The sequence below is a fragment of the Trichosurus vulpecula genome, chromosome 3 (genome assembly GCF_011100635.1).
Source record: "Trichosurus vulpecula isolate mTriVul1 chromosome 3, mTriVul1.pri, whole genome shotgun sequence".
NCBI lineage: Eukaryota > Metazoa > Chordata > Mammalia > Diprotodontia > Phalangeridae > Trichosurus > Trichosurus vulpecula.
The window spans coordinates 100836324-100856872 of record NC_050575.1 but is presented as its reverse complement, the minus strand read 5'-3'; the positions used below and the strand labels follow the sequence as shown (position 1 = coordinate 100856872).

The window sequence follows — 20549 nt, the reverse complement described above, 5'->3', positions numbered from 1 at the left end:
GTAAGCTATTAAGATTTTATTGTTAATATTTAGATGGTTCTGTGGCTTTATATGTTTGTGTAATTTTTCCCTTGGTGTAGATTGCAATTCTAATAACTTCCAGTTTTTGTGTTGTTTTGTAAATTATTTTGTTTTAGTTGTTTCTTTTGCAAGTATGAGGTTTGGCTTAAGTTTTTTTTCATTTTTATCTTGTAGACACCGCTAATAATATATCTTTTCCATTTCCTGATTGACTATGCGGAGTTGGTATTTATGGTAAGTAATCTACTTTTTAAAAAATTAAATTTATTTATTTATCCTCCCTACCTACCTCGTGCTAGAGAAGGACATTATTTGATGCAAATTTATAAATAGATGTAAAACCATACTATGCACACTTCTGTTTATCAGTTCTTTCTCTGGTGATGGATAGCATCTTCCTTCATAGGTCCTTTCTAGTTCATTTAAATATTTGTAATACTTAGAATAACTTGGTCTTTCACAGTTGTTCTTTGAACAAATTGCTGTTACTTTATACAATGTTCTCCTGGTTCTGCCCATTTCTGTTTTCACCATTTCATGCAAGCTTTTCCATGTTTTTCTAAGGTTAGCCAGCTCAGCATTTCTTATAACACAGTAGTATTCCATCACAATTACATACCACAACTTGTTTAGCCATTCCCCAATTGATGGGCTTTCCCTCAATTTCCAGTTCTTTGCCATGGCAAAGAGATCACCTTGAGAAACAGACCTAATAGTAGTATTGCTAGATCAAAGGGTATAAGTCTTTGGGCATAATTCTAGATTGCACAGTTCCACCAATGGTGTGTTAATGTCCTGATTTTTCTGCATTCCCTCCAACATTTGTCATGTTCCCCTTGTATAATTTTAGTCAGCCTTATAGGTGGGAGATATCTCTCATTTGTTTTAATTTGCATTTCTCTAATTAGTAATAATTTATAGAATTTTTTCGTATGACTATGTGCGGTTTTGATTTCTTCATCAAAAAATGCCTGTTCATATCCTTTGACCATTTATCGATTGGGGAATGACTCATTTCTTATAAATTTGACAGAGTTCTCTATAAATTTGAGATATGAAACTTTTATCTGAGAAACTGTCTATAAATTTTTTTCTCAATTTTATGCTTTCTGATCTTTTCTACATTGGTTTTCTTTGTACAACTTATTAATTTAATATAATTTAAATTATCCATTATATTTTTCACAGTGCTCTCTATCTCCTGTTTATAAGTTATCTGCTTTTAAGTAAAAGCCATTGTTAGAATGTTTGTAGAGTCTATTGTCTTGATTGTAGTAGTTTATATGTAACCTCAGATTCTGATACATGTAAATTCTTAGAACTGTTATGGTGTCATGGAAGCAAGGAGTAATTTCCAAAATCTCTGGCTAAATAGATGGGAAGGAGTATAGTGGGGTGAAAAGGGCACTTGGTGTTCAGAGGCCCTCCTGTGAAGGTTATTAATTGATGTGGCCTTGAGAATGTTACTTAACTGGCCCTTGATAAAAGGGCCTCTCTTTAAAATGGGATAATACCTACCACAGGGTTGTTGTACATAGATTAAATGAGATAACTAGAGGACAAAGAGTGCTTTATAAGCAGTAAAATGCTAGATAGACACTGGAATATTTTAGAGGAAATGAATTCTCTCTCCATTTCATTTTCCCTTCTCATTCTTCAGAGTGGATCATAAAGATGTACCATCGTGGGACTTTTAGTCTTTCAGGAAGGGGATAAGTCATGTATACAGATAGATATAATACAAATTAGAACATTACAACTTCATAAAAGAAATAGAAGATGCTATGAAATTAGATGAAGGAGCATTTGTAGACGGGAGAATAAAGAAAAGTTATTTATAGAGAAGGTGTCATTTTCTCACGTTTGTGACTTAATCTTCAAAAAATCTCACATATGTTAAAAGTTCAATATGTGCTTAATATGTATGACATTTTGTGCTTTACAATTACAAAGTTCATTATGTATATTGACCTCCTGACCATTTATAGATGAGGAAACTATAGATCTTCTAGAAATTAAGCAGTATGGTCAAGGTTAAGAAACTATGGCAAAGCCAGGACCTAAATCTAGACCTTCAGATTCAAGACCTTCAAGATAACTTCTTTTTACTTACCTGTGCAACTTTGGCCATCACTTAACCTCTCTGGGCTATAGTTTCTTCATCTATAAAATGAAGGGTTTAACTAAGTGATTAGGCGTTCTTAACCTGGGGTGTGAACAAAAAAAATTGATAACTGTATTTCAATATAGTTGATTTCCTTTATAATCCTAAGTATTTAATTTTTTACATTTAAAAACATTCAGGGGAGTGGGAACAGAGCCAAGATAGCAGAGAAAAGACAGAAAAGAGCTTGAGCTCTCCTAAATTCCCCTCAAAACAGCCTTAAATAATGTTCAAAATAAATTCTGGAGCAGTAGAACCCACAAAAATGGGTTCCAGACCAACACAACTCAGAAGGTTGGCAGGAAAGGTTTGTTGCATGGCATGAGAATAGAGTGCAGTCCACACAGGCTTTGTTCCAGCAAACCAGCAGCAGGCCTTGGGAGTGACTAAATCAACTTGGCAACTAAGGCTTCTGTAGCTCTCAGCCCACAGCAGGTAAGGAGTTGGAGAGCTGGTCAGAAGGTGATTACAGGGGTCTTCTTTCTGGCAGTGCAGGACTCTCTTGCATTGCCCATACTTGGATCTGGGTCACAGTCCTGAGTCACAATCCAGGGTAAGGAGAAGCACTAGCATACTGGAGCCTGTGGCCTCAGGGGAGTAGGGATCCTGGTCACTGTTCCAGGGTAGAAAAGAATGCTTGTGGACACTCGCAGATCAGAGCTCAGGCCAAGAGAGAAGTAACCATACCTCTCCTTAGATCATGTCACTTTGGAAGAACTGAAAGCTTACAGTCTCCCAGAACTATCTCTGAAAGCAGCTGCACAAAAAACCTGAATTTTGGGACAGTGCCCCCTCCAACTTGGAAGCAGAGCCAAACTTTAATATATAAAGTTAAGAGTCAAGAAATAGGCTGGAAAAATGAGCAAGCAGCAGAAAAAGAATCTGACTGTAGAAACTTACTGTGATGACAGGAAAGATCAAAACACAAATTCAGAAGACAACAAAGTCAAAACTACTACATCCAAAGCCTCCAAGAAAAGTATGAATTGATCTCAGGCTATAGAAGAGCTCAAAAAGGATTTTACAAATCAAGTAATAGAGGTAGAGAAAAAATTGGGAAGACAAATGAAGGTGATGTGAGAAAATCATGAAAAAAGATTCAACAGCTTGGTAAAGGAGGCACACACACAAAAAAATACTGAAGAAAACAACACCTTTAAAGCAGAATTGGCCAAATGGAAAAAGACTTACAAAAATCCACTGAAGAGAAGAACTCCTTAAAATGTAGAATTGGCTAAATCAAAAAGGAGGTATAAAAGCTCACTAAAGTAGGTAATTCCTTATTGATTGGGAAAATGAGATGTCTGAAGAGTTTTTAGAAGTTTGCTGATGCAATAACCTCCACAATTTATAGAAGATAAGATGTGCCCACCAAGGAAGCATTCTTCTGTTAGTAAAATGGTTTGCTGAAGTGTAAGTTAAATGCAGTGCAAAATTGAATCCATGGTATTAGATGATGTCAGTTCTCTAAGTAATGCTCTTTTTAAAATATCGCCTTGATAATGTCTATAAAATCCTGCAGAGCTTTTCAATTTTTCCAGTATCTGCCAGCAAGAATAGGGTAGTCTGGCATACATTTTCATATTTGCTCCCAGAATTCACAAGTTTATAAACATTTTTGTATTTGAACTCTTAGAGACCCTGTGATGCAACATTTTTTAAAATTGTGATGTGTGTTCATTCTCTTGGGCCTATAAGAAAATTTTATATATCTGTGTTTTATATATAGTGGTCCACTTTTAAACAGTGTACATATTGGACTGTGCTGAAATTGTAACTAAATGACCAGTTGTATCTTGTAATTGGTTATTTAATGTAAACTCATTTTCAGTGTATTCTTGGTTGTTGCTCTTACCTGCCTCAAAAAAGTGTATATCAAAGAGTCGTGTTGTAAGGATTATTTATTTGTAATTGAACAAGTTTCAAGAATAAAGAAATGTAAAATATGTTTCTCAAGTTAAAAAAAAAGAAAGTAATTCCTTAGAAATTAGAATTGGGCAAGTGGAAGCTAATGACTCCATGAGACATCATGATACAGTAAAACAAAATCAAAAGAATGAAAAAAAAATAGAAGAAAATGTGAAATACCTCATTGGAAAAACAACTGACCTGGAAAATTGGTGGAGAAGACATAATTTAAGAATTATTGGACTGCCTAAAAGCCATGATCAAAAAAAGAGCCTAGACATCATCTTTCAAGAAATTATCAAGGAAAACTGCCCTGATACTCGAGAACCAGGGGGTAAAATAGAAATTGAAAAAATCCACTGATCATTTCCTGAAAGAGATCCTAAAGTGAAAACTTCCAGGAATATTCTAGCCAAATTCCAGAGCTCTCAGGTCAAGGAGAAAATGTTGCAAGTAGACAGAAAGAAACAGTTCAAATATCATGAAGCCACAGTCAGGATAAAACAGAATTTAGCTACTTCTACATTAAAGGATTGGAGGGCTTGGAACATGATATCCTGGAAGCCAAAGGAGTTAGGATTACAACCAAGAATCACCTAACCAGCAAAACTAAGTATAATCCTTCAGGGGGAAAACTGACATTCAGTGAGACAGAGGACTTTTAAGCATTCCTGATGGAAAGACCAAAGTTGAATAGAAAATCTGACAGTTAAACACAAGACTCAAGAGAAGCATAAACAGGAAAGACAAGCTGTAAGGGATTCAATAAGATTAAACTGTTTACATTCCTACATGGGAAGGTGATACTTGTAACTCCTAAGAATTTTCTCATTATTACGGCAGTTAGAAGGAATATAAATAGGCAGAGGGCATGGGTATGAATTGGGCAACAAATTTGTTGATGCAATAACCTCCACAGTTTTTGGAAGATAAGATGTCCCCACCAAAGAAGCATTCTTCTGTTAGTAAAATAGTTTGCTGAAATGTAAGTTAAATGCAGTGCAAAATTGAATCCATGGCATTAGATGATGTCAGTTCTCTAAGTAATACTCTTTTGGGAAAAGAAACAGGATAGAGGGAAATACACAGTAATCATAACTGAAAAAATTTTGTGGCTAATTTCTTTGATAGAGGCCTAAGTTCTCAATTATATAGAGATTTATAAAATTTATAAAAATTTTATAAAATTTATGAAATGTATACTTATAAATATTTTATAATAAATTTAAATTTATAAAATTTAATATATAAATTTATATAAAATATATTTATATTTTTATATTTAATAAATTTTATATTTATAAATATAAATTTATAAAAAACAAGAGCCATTCCCCATTTGATAAATGGTCAAAGGATCTGAACAGGTAGTTTTCAGAGGAAGTAATCAAAGTTATCTATAGTCATATGAAAAAGTGCTCCAAATCACTATTGATGAGAGAAATGCAAATTAAAAGAATTCTGAGGTACCACCCCACACATATCAAGGCTAATAGGACAGAAAAGGAAAATGACGAATGTTGGCAGGAATGTGGCAAAATTGAGACACTAAATGCACTGTTGGTAGAGTTGTGAATTGATTCAGGCATTCTGGAGAACAATTTGGAACTATGCGCAAAGGATGATAAAACTATGTATACCTTTTGATCCAGCAATGCCACTACTAGTTCTGTGCCCCAAAGAGATCAAAGAAAAGGGAAAAGCACCTACATGTACAAAATATATTTGTCACAGCTCTTTTTGTCGTGGCAAAGTAGTAGAAATTGAGGGGTTGCCCATCAATTGGGAATGGCTGAACAAGTTGTGGTATACGATTATGATGGAATACTATTGTGCTATAAGAAAGGACAGGCAGGATGCTCTAATCTGGAAAGACTTATATGAACTGATGCAAAGTGAAATAAGCCGAACTAAGAGAACATTATACACGGTAACAACAATATTATATGATGTTCAGTTGTGAATGATTGCAATGCAATGCAATGATCTAAGACAGTTCTGAAAGATTCATGGTGGAAAAATGCTGTCTATCTTCAGAGAAGGAACTGATGGATCTGAATGCAGATTGAAGCTTACTTTTTAAAAAAACTTTATTTTTCTTGGTTTTTTTTGTCTGTTTTCTTATGTAATGTGACTAATATGAAAATATGTTTTGCATGACTGCACGTATATAATCTATATCAAATTTACTTGCCTTCCTAGTGGAAGAGGGAGGGAGAGAATTTTGAACTTAAAATTAAAAAAAAAGAATCTTAAAAATTGTTTTTATGTATAATTGGGGGGGGAATGCTAAATGTGCGCATATATTTTTTAAAAAGCCAACATTTTTCTGAGAAGGGGACCATAAGCTTTCCAGATTGCAGAGGACTCTTGACATAAAAAAAAGGTTCAGATCCTCTGGACTAGATGGATGGCATTTGTGGTCCCTTCCAGGTCTAATGTAGGATACTATGAAGTCCAGTGAGTTCTCTTTTACTCCATAATACCTCTAAATATTATCTATATCACAATATTACCATCAGGATTTCGATTGTAGCACTGTGAAGTGTCCATATCAGTATTGTTACTTTATTGTTTTTGTGATCTGAATTGTGGATTCTATTAGCACTTGTTTCTTGGAAATTGGAGAGAGAATCTTTTATGGTGTTTCTGTAACATTTCTTGCTAGTGATTTGCTCTGCCTAGATAGATCTTTAAAATTGGTGGAACTATGTAAGATCAACTGTGTTTTGTTGCTGGATTTTTAGACCTTTTGGAGGTTTCATTTACTCCCTGTTTAATGAAAGCCCTGGCCAGTTTTAGTTCTCTAGTTCTCTCTTTTTCCAGCACTCACACTGATTCTTGTACCTTTGTGTGATTTTCATTAAGTTAGTTAACTTTGTGACAGTTTTTCTTGGTTGAACTATTTCCAGCTACCCTTATTTTAACTTGGTGTATTACAGGTTTTGGTATCTACCACAATCTACTTCATTTATGCAGAGGTCAAGTTTTTATTCAGTACTTTTCCTTTTTAGAGTTCTTTGCTTTTGAAAGTATGTAATCCCAAGTATGATTTTAGTTGCTAATTGGTTTCACTGGTAAAACTTTTAGTGTAATTAACATCTGAGTACCCCATGGAGGAATATCTGCAACAAGTAGGCATTCCAGTTTCTGCTTGAGCACCTCCAGTAATAGGGTACTTATTATCTAGTGAAACAGCTTCATTCCATTATGGGAGGGCTCAGGTTGTTAAGTAAGTTCTTCCTTATATCAAGCTGGTATTTGCTTCCTTTTAGTTTCTAATGCGTTGTTCCTCATTTTGCTTTCTGGAGCCAACCAGAATAAAGCTAATCCCTATTCCAGGTGATAACTTTAGATATTCAAAGACAATAATCATATTCCATACTAAATTTTCTCTTTCAAGACTTAAATGAATTCATGTATAACATGGTTTGAATCCTTTCACTGCCTTAGTTACACTCTTGGACATATTCCATTTTTTTAATATTCCCCTCTAAAATGTGGTACCTTGAACTAAATGTGCAGTTTGTCCAATTGTGGTCTGGCTAGATTGACATGCTATGAAAATTAGACCTGCCTTCTTCTGCCAACTGTGCATTTATTAAAGTCTCTAGAACTAGAGCATAGTCTAATTGGAAATAGCACCCTGACCTTCATCACCTTTCTTTAAGAATCGATGATTGCCTTGAATTGTGAAACCAGTTTTGATTTTATTCTGTGTTCCATATACATATTCTATGTAATTTTGCTAGTCACAGAAAAAAAGGGGTTGAAAGACTAGTTAGATGTCTAGAAAACAGTTTGGTTCAACAAATATTTGTAAAGTGTTGACTGTGTAAGACAATATGATAATTAGATTAGGAATATAAAGACAAAAATAAAAATAATCTCTATCCTTATGGCATTTATATTTTTTTAAAAACTGTTGTTGACCTTAATGTTGTTGAGAAGCTCGTGTATTAAGGGGACTTGGTTCTTTAATTTGCTCATTCTGGGAATGTGCATCTGAAGCAGTGGATACTTACGAGGTTCATTTTGGTTTAGATACCAAGAGACTTACTTGAAAAGGACCTTGTGGAGACCCTGGATTTGCAGATCTGTCTTATGGATTTGAAATAGCTCAGAGACGGGATTGAGCTGGATCCATCACCTTCTTTATTTGCCTAGTATTATTTGAAAAGGAATTATCCACTGGCTTCTGTGAATTGTTTTTTGGGGCTCAGTCAGCTGAGAGGGAGACAATAATTCTACATGGTTTTATGAATTTTTTGCTTGAGGCAGCAACATGACCATGTAAGAGGGATGTATCCCTCTAGCTTTAGACTTTTCTTACTTCCCTCCTGACTTGGTCCCATTTTGTAATCTTCTTCTTACTTTCTATAGGTAACTGATGCACTAACCGCAGTTGCACTGTATTTTGCAATCCAGGACTACAACAAGGTGGTGGTAAGTAGGCAGTAGCTGAGTTGTTCCTTTTGGGATTTTATTATCTGTTTTTTCTTCTCTTGGTGTAAAAGGGATATGTATTCAAAGAAAATACTCTAGCATCAAAATCATAGGAAGTGAGACTGAAGGTGCTTGTCGGACCTTACTGACAACTACAGTAAAGTCAGCTGTAATGTGTGGAGCCTATTAATAAACTTTATTAGTATCACACTCCTGTAAGTTTAGACTTGAATGAACTGGGCTGTACTATTGCTATTAATAGTACATCCTAAAACTCTTCCTTGCTTTTTGACCATTGCTTTTACCTTTCAAGGGAGAATAAATGATAGCTGTAATTCATTCATTCAGTAGTTTCAACAAACATTTATTTAATGCCTATCTCTTTTCTAAGCTCTGTGCTAGGTGTTGGAGATAAAAAGCTGAGTAAAACCATGGTCCCTGCTCTCGTGGAGCTTCTAATAGAATCTTAGAAGGGAGTATCTGACCCATTGACAAATAACAATAATAATAAATAAACTTGGTGTACATAAGAGAGGTGAGTACAAAGTTCTCTGTGAGGACTGACAAAGGAAAGATTATTTCTATTTAGGGTAGCCATATGGAAGAGATAACTAATTTATTGTTGTTGGAATTGTGAAATGATCCAACCATTTTGGAGAGCAATCTGGAATTATGCTCAAAGAGTTATTAAATTACCTCTATATACTCTTTGACTCAACAATACCACTACTTGGTATGTTTTTGAAGATAATTAGGAAAAAAGGAAAAGAACCTTTTTGTTTTAGAATGTTTATAGCAACTCTCTTTGTGGTGGTAGAAAACTGTAAATTGCAGGGATGTCCATCAATTGGGGAATGGCTGAACAAGTTGTGGTATATGATTATGATGGAATATTACCGTACTATAAGAAATGATGAGCTCAATGATTTTAGAAAAACATGGTAGGTCTTGAATGAAATAATGAAGAGCGAAATGAGCAGAACCAAGAGAACATTGAATATACTAACAGTAATATTGTTTTAAGAATGACTTTGAGTGAATAAGTTATTTTGAATATTATAAATACCCAAATTAACCATAAAGGACATATGAAGAAAGATGCTATCTGCATCCAGAGAAAGAACTGATAAATAGGCATATGTATTAGAATAGTTTATATATATCTATATCTATATACATATACATACATATATACGTGCATATATACATATATATGACATTTATAGTTTTTTTAATACTTTTTGATTTTCATACAAGTCTCTCTGCTATAACCCCCTAAAGAGCTTTCCCTTGTAACAAAGAAAAAGCTACGCAAAAGCAAAACCAACACACCAACCATGTCTGTTGGTGTATCTAATATCTTCAAGAGATACCTTAGTTGAAAAGTTTGAAGTATGTTCATTATCTGTTGAAAATCTGTTGGCCCAAATAAGCAGAATACTTGTTGTGTATCTCTTGGTTTAGGACAGTTTTCAAATTTTCCTTGCTTCTGAAAAGTCAAACTGAATAACTGCAGCAGTCATCTCTGTTCTTAAAAAAGATCAGCATTTGACTCCAATTCTGCATGACTGACTGGGAGCCATGGGGCGGGGGAGGGTGGGGGTGGAGGGGGGGGCAGGCAGGAATGAAAGACAGTAACATTCCTTTGGAGCCAGTTGGCTCCATGGAGAGTTCCTCTCATGTTGAGTAATGAGACCCAGGTTAGGAAAGATTTTGCCTTTCTTTGCTTGACTAACATTAGTAAAGAAGAAAGTCACAGAATCTCAGTGTTGGAAAGGATAGCAGAGGCCATTTAGTATTGACCAAGAAGCCCTTTCATAACATTGCTGAAAAATAGTCACCTAGTCTCCATTTGGAAAGCTCATGGAATTTCAAAATTGGAAGGGATCACAGTGCCTGTCTAGTATAACAAAAAAAAAATACTACAACATATCTGATAAGCTGTCACCTAGCATCTGCTTTAAGACTTCCAATGAGTGGCAACACACTGTATCCTAAGGTAACTGGATTCATTGTTGTATAACTGTAATTATTAGGGCATTTTTCCTTACATCAAGCCTAAATTTGCCTCTTTGCGTTCTTCCACTTACGGCTCCTGGTTTGTCAATCTGTGGTCTAATAGAACAAATTTAGTCCTTTTCCCATATGACAGCCTTGCAAATACTTGAAGACATCTACTATTTCCCATTTTAGTTTTTTCTCCTTTAGGCTCGATATCCTCAGTTCTTTCAGCTGACTCTCACATATGGCATGAACTCAATGCCCTTTACCACCTTGGTTGTCAGTCTGTGGACACATTTGTTTGCACTTCTCTGCCCCCTGGCCCCCCCCCCCCATTTTTTAGCTTCCTTTTGTGTGCTGTCTTCCCTCATTAGATTGTAAGCTCCTTGAGGACAGGAACTGGCTTTTTTTTTTTATATTTGTATCCCCAATGTTTAGCACAATGCCTGGCACATAGTAGGCACTTAATAAATTTTTATCTACTGTTACTACTACTACTATTACACTTGTCCAGCTTATCCTGAAACTTTGCCGAATTCATTTATTATATCCACTGATTTTGTAATTGAAGTAGATGTCCTAGATAAACTTAAGTTATCTGCGAATGATAGTTGCATTTCCCATTTTTATCATGCTAATATCTTTTCCATGTCCTGTTAGAGTTGCTAGAATTTCCAGTCTTGTGTTAAATAAAAGTGATCATATTAAGCATCTTGCTTTTTATTCACAGATTCAAGACAAGAATGCCCATTCTCACCCATTCGTTCTGCCCTTTGAGGCTAAGTAGAACAAGTTCCATCCCTCTTCCACGTGACAGTCCTTCAAATTTTTGAACAAGACAGCTTTCATGTCCACCTTATGCCTTTTCCTCTCCAGGCTAAAAATCTCTAGGTAATTCAGTAAATCTTCATATAATATGTCTCTTAGGCCTTTCACTATTGTGATTATAATCCCCATGGATGCCTCCCCACCTTTGTTTTTACACCACAATCATTTCCTAATATTATACCTCACAAACTGTCTGGTAATGAAGTGGATAGAATGAAATGTCTGGGGTCAGGAAGACCTTAACTCCAGTCTAGTCTCAGTAACCTCTGTTTCCCTCAGCTTCTTCAACTTTAAATTGGGGATAATAACACCTACTTCCCAGAGTTGTTGTGAGGATCAAATAAGATAATTATTTGTAAAGCACTTAGCCCAGTGCCTGGCACATAGTAGGTGCTGCATAAATGATAGCTATAAAAATTAGAAAGTGATTGCATGTGTAGAGTCCCTGCTTTGTTGTCTTTTCTCCCCTTTCTGCCAAGTAGAGGGAAGTTAGGAAATCAGGAAAAGTTCTTTCATAATGTCTTCTTTGGGACCAAGATTAGTAATTGCAGTTAAGTAAAGTCAATAAGAATTTATTAATCACCTTCTATATGTCAAGCACAGTTCTAAGTGCTGGTTATGAAAAGAAAGGCAAACAAAAGAAAACAACCTCCTCCCCATAATTCCGAGTTCCTGCTCTCAAGGAACTCACAGTCTAATGGAGGAGATAACTAAAAGTGAAGCATTAATAACAATGTAGATAATAATTGTCAAAATGCCATAGTTCTGTATTGCAAAGTATACGAGACTGTCCACATAGAAGGTAGAAGAAGTAAACCATTTATTCAGACACCAGAGAACCATATCCCATAAACAAATGTTCAGCTCCTGCAGCCAGTCAGCCCACTTGATCATAACAGCAAGGAACTTAAAACACCAAAGCACAGCCTGGAGCCTCCTCATCCCAAAACCTTTCTGACCCCCTGCTGGGGTCTTCCCAAAGACAAACTCACAGTATAGCTAAGTCAGCCTGTTCAGCTCTAAATATCAGGACGGTAGCCATTAGCAGCCATAACATCTTTCTCTCTCTCAGCATTTCCTGTGACATAACTTCCTTTTCCTGTCCAGAAGCTCCTCCCACCACATATGTCTCAGGCTTCCTGTGATGTAAGCAGGTCACATGGCCCATCAATGGTTGGGAAAGATCTTCAAATCTAAATTGACACTACAACAACATACAAACACTTATGTACAAACAAGATATATAGAGAGTTGGAGATGTGAGTCTGGAAGTTAAGAGAGAGGTTAGGTCTAGGAGATCTTAGAATCATCAGCATAGAGATGATAATTGAATCCATAGGAGTCCTGTTGTTTTTTAGTATTGCTTTTGTTGTTCTTACTGTAGTTATCGTGTAGTTCTCCTAGTTCTGCTTATTTTTCTCCGCATCAGGATGTATGGGATGTTCAGGGAGGACTGGTATCTCTGGTGTGAGTGCTGCTGAGCCTTTTTCAGGGCTCTTCATTCACCTTTGGTGTCCATCTGCCCCCCAGCTCTCACCTGTGGCTCCAAGAAACTGTAAATTGCACAGTGGCCACATCTTGGAAAAATTGTCTTGGCAGATGGGCTAAACCAGGCTGAGAGTAACTAATGGCCCTTAATCTGTCAATGATTTAGGGGAGTGCCTACCCTAAGCATGTGAAGACTTCCCCAGTGGAATAGGCAGATGTTAACATTATGTTTCAACGGGCCATGAAAGCAGTGGAAAGAAGTGCTGTGGAGTGCTTAGAGCTTGGTCAGATGCTGAAGTCACCAAGGTTATCCACTACATCCACAGCCATTGCCAGCTGTCTGGACTTTTGTCTTGCCACTGGGATTTGGTGACTCTGGAAGAGAAAGTGAGGCTGATGACTATGACTTCACATAGCTCTGCTTCACTTAAATCCACTTTAGTCATGAGTCAAAAGGCTTCATTTTAAACATTTTACTATTTTATTTTTTTCTATTCAATAATTTTATCATTTTATTTGCTATTCAACTATTTTATTATTATTTTACTGTTACTATTGTACTATCTTACTATTTTACCTACCTCAAAGTCCTGTGGTGACAGACTAATGACAAAGCAACAGGTTCAGATACCCTGGGAGCTATAGTCACAACCCTGCACAAAGGCAGCCCAAGGCATAGGGTTGTAGCTTTTTTTTACTGAACTGATGCAGCAGTGGGATTTGTCAGTCCCCTGGGTGTCTGAACAGGCTTCTTAAGGATTACACTGTTCATGTGATGCAAGGAAGGGGCTAGAAAAGGTGCTCTGATAATTGTCTTCTTCGCCTAACCCTGGCTTGCTTACTGTGGCAGTTGGGGTTCCCACCCTTTGGAAAAAAAACACAAGAACATGTACAAAAACTTTTGTGAAGATGATTCCACTTACCATTGGTATGTGGACTGTGCACATGCTTATGGACAACAAGAAATCCGGTAGACCTGAAAGACAAATGGCTTATGCTTCAAGAAGTCAGCAGGTATCTCATCCAACTCTCATCCAAATAGCAGCCCTGAGTGAAACAAGACTGGCAAATGAAGCCCAGCTTACTAAAGTCAGAGATGGATACATGTTTTTCTGGAGGGACCATGGTGATGGGGAGCACTATGAAGCTGGTTTAGGTTCCACCATCATATCTAATGTAGTCAACAAACTTGTATGCATCCCTAAAGCAGTCAATGACAGGCTCATCACATCGTAATTGCCACTTGCAGGAGAGTGCCATGCCACCGTCATCACTGCCTATGTTCCCACCATAACAAGCCCTGATGGGGTCAAAGAAAAATTTTATGAAGACCTAGAGACCCTCATCACCAGTGTTCCAAAAGAGGACAAGCTGGTAATTCTGAGTGACTTTAATCCAGGATAGGCACAGACCATTAGACGTGGCAGGGAGTCCTTGGGAGGAATGGAGTTGAAAACAGCAACAACGGTGGTCACTACTAAAGACTTGTGTTTCTCATGACCTCATCACTAACACTGTCTTCCATTTACCCAAACACAACAAAACTTCATGGATGCACCCTCATAGCAAACATTGAGACTTTTTGTTCAGAGATGATTGTGCACTCAATGATGTAAAAAAGTATGGGTCAGTTCTCTGCTGCTTGTGCTAATTTTGGCTTAACAATTAACACCAAGAAAACACAGGTTCTCCATCAGCCAACACTGCACCATCCATGCATGGAACCATTGGTTATAGCAAATGGAGAAATTTAGAATGCTGTGGCCAAGTTCATCTACCTTAGTAGCATACTTTCCAGGGATGTCCACATAGATGATGAAGCTGACTCACTCATTGCCAGAGTTATGTCAGTGTTTGGGAGACTCCAAGGAAAGTGGGAGAGAAGAGGTATTGGGCTGCCTACCAAATTCAAGGTCTATAGAGCCTTTGTACTAACCTCATCGTTGTATGCCTGTGAAGCCTGGACAGTCTACCAGTGCCATGCCAAAAAATTGAATCAGTTTCATTTAGATTGTCTTCAGAAGATTCTTAAGATCACCTGGCAAGATAAGGTACTGAACACTGAGTTCCTTTCTTCAGCAGAACTGCCAAGCATTCAGATTTTACTGCAGAAAGCACAGCTCTGCTGGGCTGGCAGCATTGTTTGAATGCCAAATATATGTTGACTAAAAGACTATTTTATGGAGAATTCACTCAAGGCAAGTGCTCACATGGAGGTTTGAAGAAGTGATACAAGGACAATCTCAAGGTCTCTCTGAAGAACTTTGAAATTGATCGTCAGACATGGGAGACACTGGCACAGGATTGTCCAGCATGGTGTGCCCACATCAAAGAAGGCACTATGCTCTATGAGCAAAGCAGAATTGCAGTAACTCAAAAGAAATGTGATATGCACAGATTTAGAGACATCTCCCTCCCGAATGATTGTGTGGATTATTTGTGTCTAACCTGTGGTAGAACCTTCTGAGCTCATATTGGTCTGATCAGACACAAGCTGGTCACACTGTACATCCCCCCCAACATCATGATTCATTTTGGTCTTCTTCGAGCGTGAAGGACAACAATAACAACTTGTCACTGCATCAATTCCTATAAATCTTCCCTTATTTCTCTGAATTCCTCATAGTCATTGTTTCCTACAGCTCAGTAATATTCCATTTCATCCATCTACTACACATCGCCAAGTCTGTTGGCACTTCCATTGATTTTTTTTTTTGGAGGGGGAGGGCAGGGCAGTCGGGTTAAGTGATTTGCCCAAGGTCACACAGCTACTGTGTCAAGTGTCTGAGGCCAGATTTGAACTCAGGTCCTCCTGACTCCAGGGCCGGTGCTCTACTCACTGTGCCATTCAGCTGTCCCAATTTTTGTATACTTTTAGATTTTGGATGATCATAAGATTTTTGGCAACATAGTAGAGTCGAAAAAACAATGGACTTGGGAGTCAGGAAATTTGGGCTTGGGCACTTAATGTATGACCTTGGACAAACTGATTAGTTTCCTCTGTAAAACGAAGATGGTCAATTTTTTAATTACCTATCTTACCCAGGTGTTGTTAGAAAAGCTCTTTGAAAATCATGAAATGCTACAAAAATATGAGTCATGAGTAAAGTGGGAAAAAATCTTGGTATGTTTTTCTGGTAAGGTTTGATATCCAAAATATATAGAGAATTGGTATAAGAATCATTCCCCAAAAGATACTTATGAATAACTAGTCCTCAAAAGTGTAAATGCAAGTTACCAACAACTATATAAAAGAAATGCTCCAAGTCTCTAGCAAGATAAATGCAAATTAAAATAACTGAGGTTCTACCTAACACCCAACAGATGGGCAAAAATGACAGAAAAGGAAAATGATAATTGTTGAAAAAACTGTGGAAAGACAAACCCATTAACAAATAGCAGAGCTGTGAATTAGTCCATTCTGAAATAGAGTTTGGAAATAAATGCAATACAGCAATACCACTACTAGGCATATAGAAAAGAATAAATGTGAGTTATGATTGTTATTGTTATTAAAGTAGATCTTCTAAAATATGGCTCTTTGTGACTCCACATTAATTTGAAATAAACCTCTTTCAGAGAGCTAGCAGGAACTCTTCCTTTGTTTCATTCAGTGGTTTTTGTAGGATTCTTCCATTTTCATTCTGGTCCTAGTTAGTAGATAGTGTTTCCCAGCCTTTTTTCAGTCTGTGATATACTTGTCACCTCCTTGAGATATGCCAGTGGATGATACAGGAGTCTGTGTTTCTTTTAAAAACTACTTGTCAAACTTTCTATCAGTACATGCCCCTTATTCCTAATCAGGCTATATAGCTATAGATATATACATATCATTCATTTTTCCTCCCATGTAGTAGAAACAGCAATAGAAATGATAATAGCTGACATTTATGTAGCACTTAAAGCACTGAAGAGGTTGAGTTGTCCGTTGCACACAGTGTGTAAGGCAAGATTTGAACCTAAGTGCTTTCTGGTATACCATGGTGCAAGTTCCACCCTCTTCTTCCTCCTTTCTCCATTACTGTATTCTTCCTTTTATCCTCCCTCTTAAAACCCTTAAAACAGAACCAGTCTTCTCTATGTTTTCTCTTTTTCTCCCTGAATACCTTTGAAGACACTAAAGTTCTGAAGGGAGGACACTTTTTTCTTCTCCCTTTATTAAAGTGTTAGCACTACATCATCACTAAATCCTTCCGATTGTTTAAATAAATTTACCTTTCTCAGTTTCTTTGGCCTCTTGTGTTTGCATTTTAGAGTTCTTGCTTAGCTCCTGCCTTCTAATTAGGAATATCTTTTGCATTTTGGAATATTGTGTTCCAAAATGTTCTCTTGTTTATAGTGGAAGTTCTGTCCTGGGTCCTCTCTATGTAACTTCTTCCTCTGTATACTATTTCACTTGATTTCCTCAGCTCCCATGGATTAAGTTATCATCTTAATGCAAATGACTTTCATGTCTGCTTATCTAGGTTTAACCTCTTTCCTGACTGCCATTCTTTTTTTAATTAATTTTTAGTTTTTAACATACACTTTTATGAGGTTTTCAGTTCTAAAATTTTTCCCCTTCCATCCTACCCATTCTCCCAGACAGTATGCAATCCGATATAGGCTACACACTGACTGCCATTCTTGCATCTCCAGCTGCCTAATAGACATCTCAAACTGGATGTGTCATAGACATCTTAAACTCAACACATCTAAAATTAAGCTCATTATCTTTCCCTCAAGCCCTCCCCTCTTCCCAACTTCCCTATTACTTTTGATGCTACCATTATCTCCTCAGTCACTCAGGCTTGCAACTTAGGTTTTATCCTCAACTCCTCACTTTCGCATATCTCCCATAGCCATTCAACAAGTCCTCTTGTTCTACCTTTATAACAGCTCTCCCACATGTCCCATTCTCCTCTAACACTGCTATCAATTTAGTGCAGGCCTTCCACCTCATGCCTAGACTATAGTAGCCTACTGGTTTGTAGTCCTTGCCTCAAGTCTGTCTCCACTCTAATCCATTCTCTAGTCAGCTGTCTGATTGATCTTCCTGAAACATTACTTCACAGGTCATTGAGAAGAAAATACTTTGTAAACTGTAAAGCAGAATATTAACATAAGATATTATGATGATGCATTTATTACACATTATAGTGTATTGTAGTGCTCTCTCTTTCTCTCTCTCTCTCTCTCATATATATATATATATATATATATATATATATATATATATATATATATATATATTTATATGTCCTCCTCCTACTAGACTGTAAGTTCCATATGAGCAGGGAAATGGTCTTAATTCAATTTTGCATTTTCCCTAGGACCAGCATGATATGGTGTAGTAGTGTAAATATTTGTTAAATTAAATGATGCCATTTGATCTTCATATCAACTCTTTGAGGTAGTCAGTCTCAGGCATTACTTAGCCCCATTTTTACAGATGAAGTAAGTAAAAGTGATGCTTAACAGAACATCTCTGACTTGCTCAAGCTCACATAGCTACCAAATGGCAGAGCCAGAATTTGAATCTTGGTTCTATGACTTCATATGCAGAATTCTTGACCTTATATCATTTTGTTTGTATCACCATAGTACCTCTCATACCTGCTGCCTGCCTGATTTTGGCCTAGCGTACTGAGGAAATAGAATCAAAGATTACTCTTCAGCAAAATGTCTCAGGGTTTGCCATTATCCTTTCTTGATTTAATGAATCTTCTGTTTGTTTTGTTTTGCCTTTTTCTAGATTAAAAAGCAGAAACTCCTTCTTGAACTGGACCAATATGCCTCAGATGTGGCTGAACTCATACGGACCCCTATGGAAATGCGTTACATCCCCCTCAAAGTAGCACTGTTGTAAGTAAGCACCCAGTAGAACAAGGCTTTAAGCCAGCAAACAAGAGGAAACAGATATGATTAGAGTTTCCCATGTTTGTCAGATATTCGGGAATGCAAATGTCTTAGTCATCAAATGTTTTCTATAATCCTGTTGTCTGACTGGCTAGGGATAGAAACAGCTATTTATTCTCTCTTCCTCTGTTTTAAAAAAATAGATGTAAATTTTTTTTTAGTTTTGATGACCTAAATCCTTTCTTCTGCAACCAGCATTTCTGTAAAAAATTTTCTGTTGGAATAATACCTAGTTTTTTATATAGCTACTTATCATATCTCTTAATACACCCATATTTATTACTTAATACAGCCCATGATGTTTTCTCTCCCATTATACGGAATGGAAAACTGATAATGGTGATACCATAGCCTCTGATTCATTCTTTGACATTCCATACATGGAAAATGTATGATACTTTTTGAAATTATGATGCTGCTGCAGAGTAATATGATATGATTTCCTTACCAGATAGCTACTTGTTTCCACATAATACTTCCTGCCAGTGGCTTTGATTCTCTTACGAGGATAGTCTTTTTTCCTGAGAGTTGCAAATGTGAATTGATACAAAAATTGTGCATATAAAGAGAGCTCATTCCTCTCGCCCCTGGAAAGGCCCAGATCTTTTCAGATTGAATTGCTAAAAAAAGTTCTGTCACTATTTAGTCACAAGTCAAACCCATTTGTTTTTATAATTTACCTTTGTTAAATGTATTTCTGTATTCTTCACCTTCATATTCCCTTCCTATTTAAAGGCTCTTTGGGGTGGTTTTTTCCCCCTCCACCAATCTCCTTCAGTAGAAGTAAAGAGTATTCTTTGAAGTTGTGCAGCATTTGAATTTGTATACCACATATACAGAATGTATCCTTGCCATTTGCTGAGAGGGGTGAATTTGAGATACTTGTAACAGTTCAGAGGACACAATCAGTGCCTAGGAACTTGATAACAGAACATTCCCCCCTGCTTTTTTCTGTGCAGGCCTTTTCCGGACTGTGAGTAAGGCTAAGGGATCTAATGAAGTAATATTTTCTTTGCCAGGGATGTAACATTTCTGAGATAGTTACAGTCTTATTGAATACATTTTGAGTCGATGTGATGAAAAGTCAAGACTGTGGATAATGCTTGTAGTTGGCAGCAATTATTATGCTGAGTGTGTATTTATGTGTTTTTTCCCAGCTATCTTTTAAATCCCTACACAGTGTTATCTTGTGTTGCTAAGTCCACTTGTGCCATAAACAACACCATCATTGCTTTCTTCATTTTGGCTACAGTAAAAGGTAAGATATGAAGAGTAGAGATTTCAACTGCTGTACAAATATCAATTATTATAGATATTATAGTGTCTTGAACATGCAAATTGATGCATTTTGATGAATAAACTGCATAATATGAAGGCTTTAACAGTGAAATTAGGTAAAAACAGCTGACCACAAATGCACACCAATAATTTTTGGAGGGTTCCAGTTAACTAACTTCTCATAGGTATTATTTTGTGTAGTCTCTTACATTAATGATGGGAAAGTAGATGAACAAAATATTGTTTCTTTTCTTTGTTCCAACTAATTCTCTACTGGTTAGTTTTAATACTTAAAAGTTATCTGAGGTAAACAACGAGCTTCTGTATGTTAATGGTAAAAGCTCATCTTTTGAAATTTATTGTTTCCTTTGAGTGGTGTTTGACATAAACAGATCTATAATATTAGGGCATGTGTGTTGCTATATGTATAGCTGGTGGAAATGTTTGTTTGTTCCTGACTTATGTCAGGCAAACATTTGGCATTCTTTGTAATAATCCATTTATTCTACATTCAAAC

General features: G+C 36.6%; 1 protein-coding gene across 1 annotated transcript in view; it reads left to right on the top strand.

Moving 5' to 3' along the window:
* PIGU (phosphatidylinositol glycan anchor biosynthesis class U) overlaps window positions 1–20549 on the top strand; it is a 134899-nt gene that overhangs the window by 39208 nt on the left and 75142 nt on the right. Inside the window, exons 3-6 of the mRNA XM_036750449.1 lie at window positions 196–255; window positions 8477–8539; window positions 18591–18700; window positions 19912–20012. Of these exons, the coding sequence (XP_036606344.1) occupies window positions 196–255; window positions 8477–8539; window positions 18591–18700; window positions 19912–20012 (334 nt within the window). The remainder of the gene's footprint in view (window positions 1–195; window positions 256–8476; window positions 8540–18590; window positions 18701–19911; window positions 20013–20549) is intronic.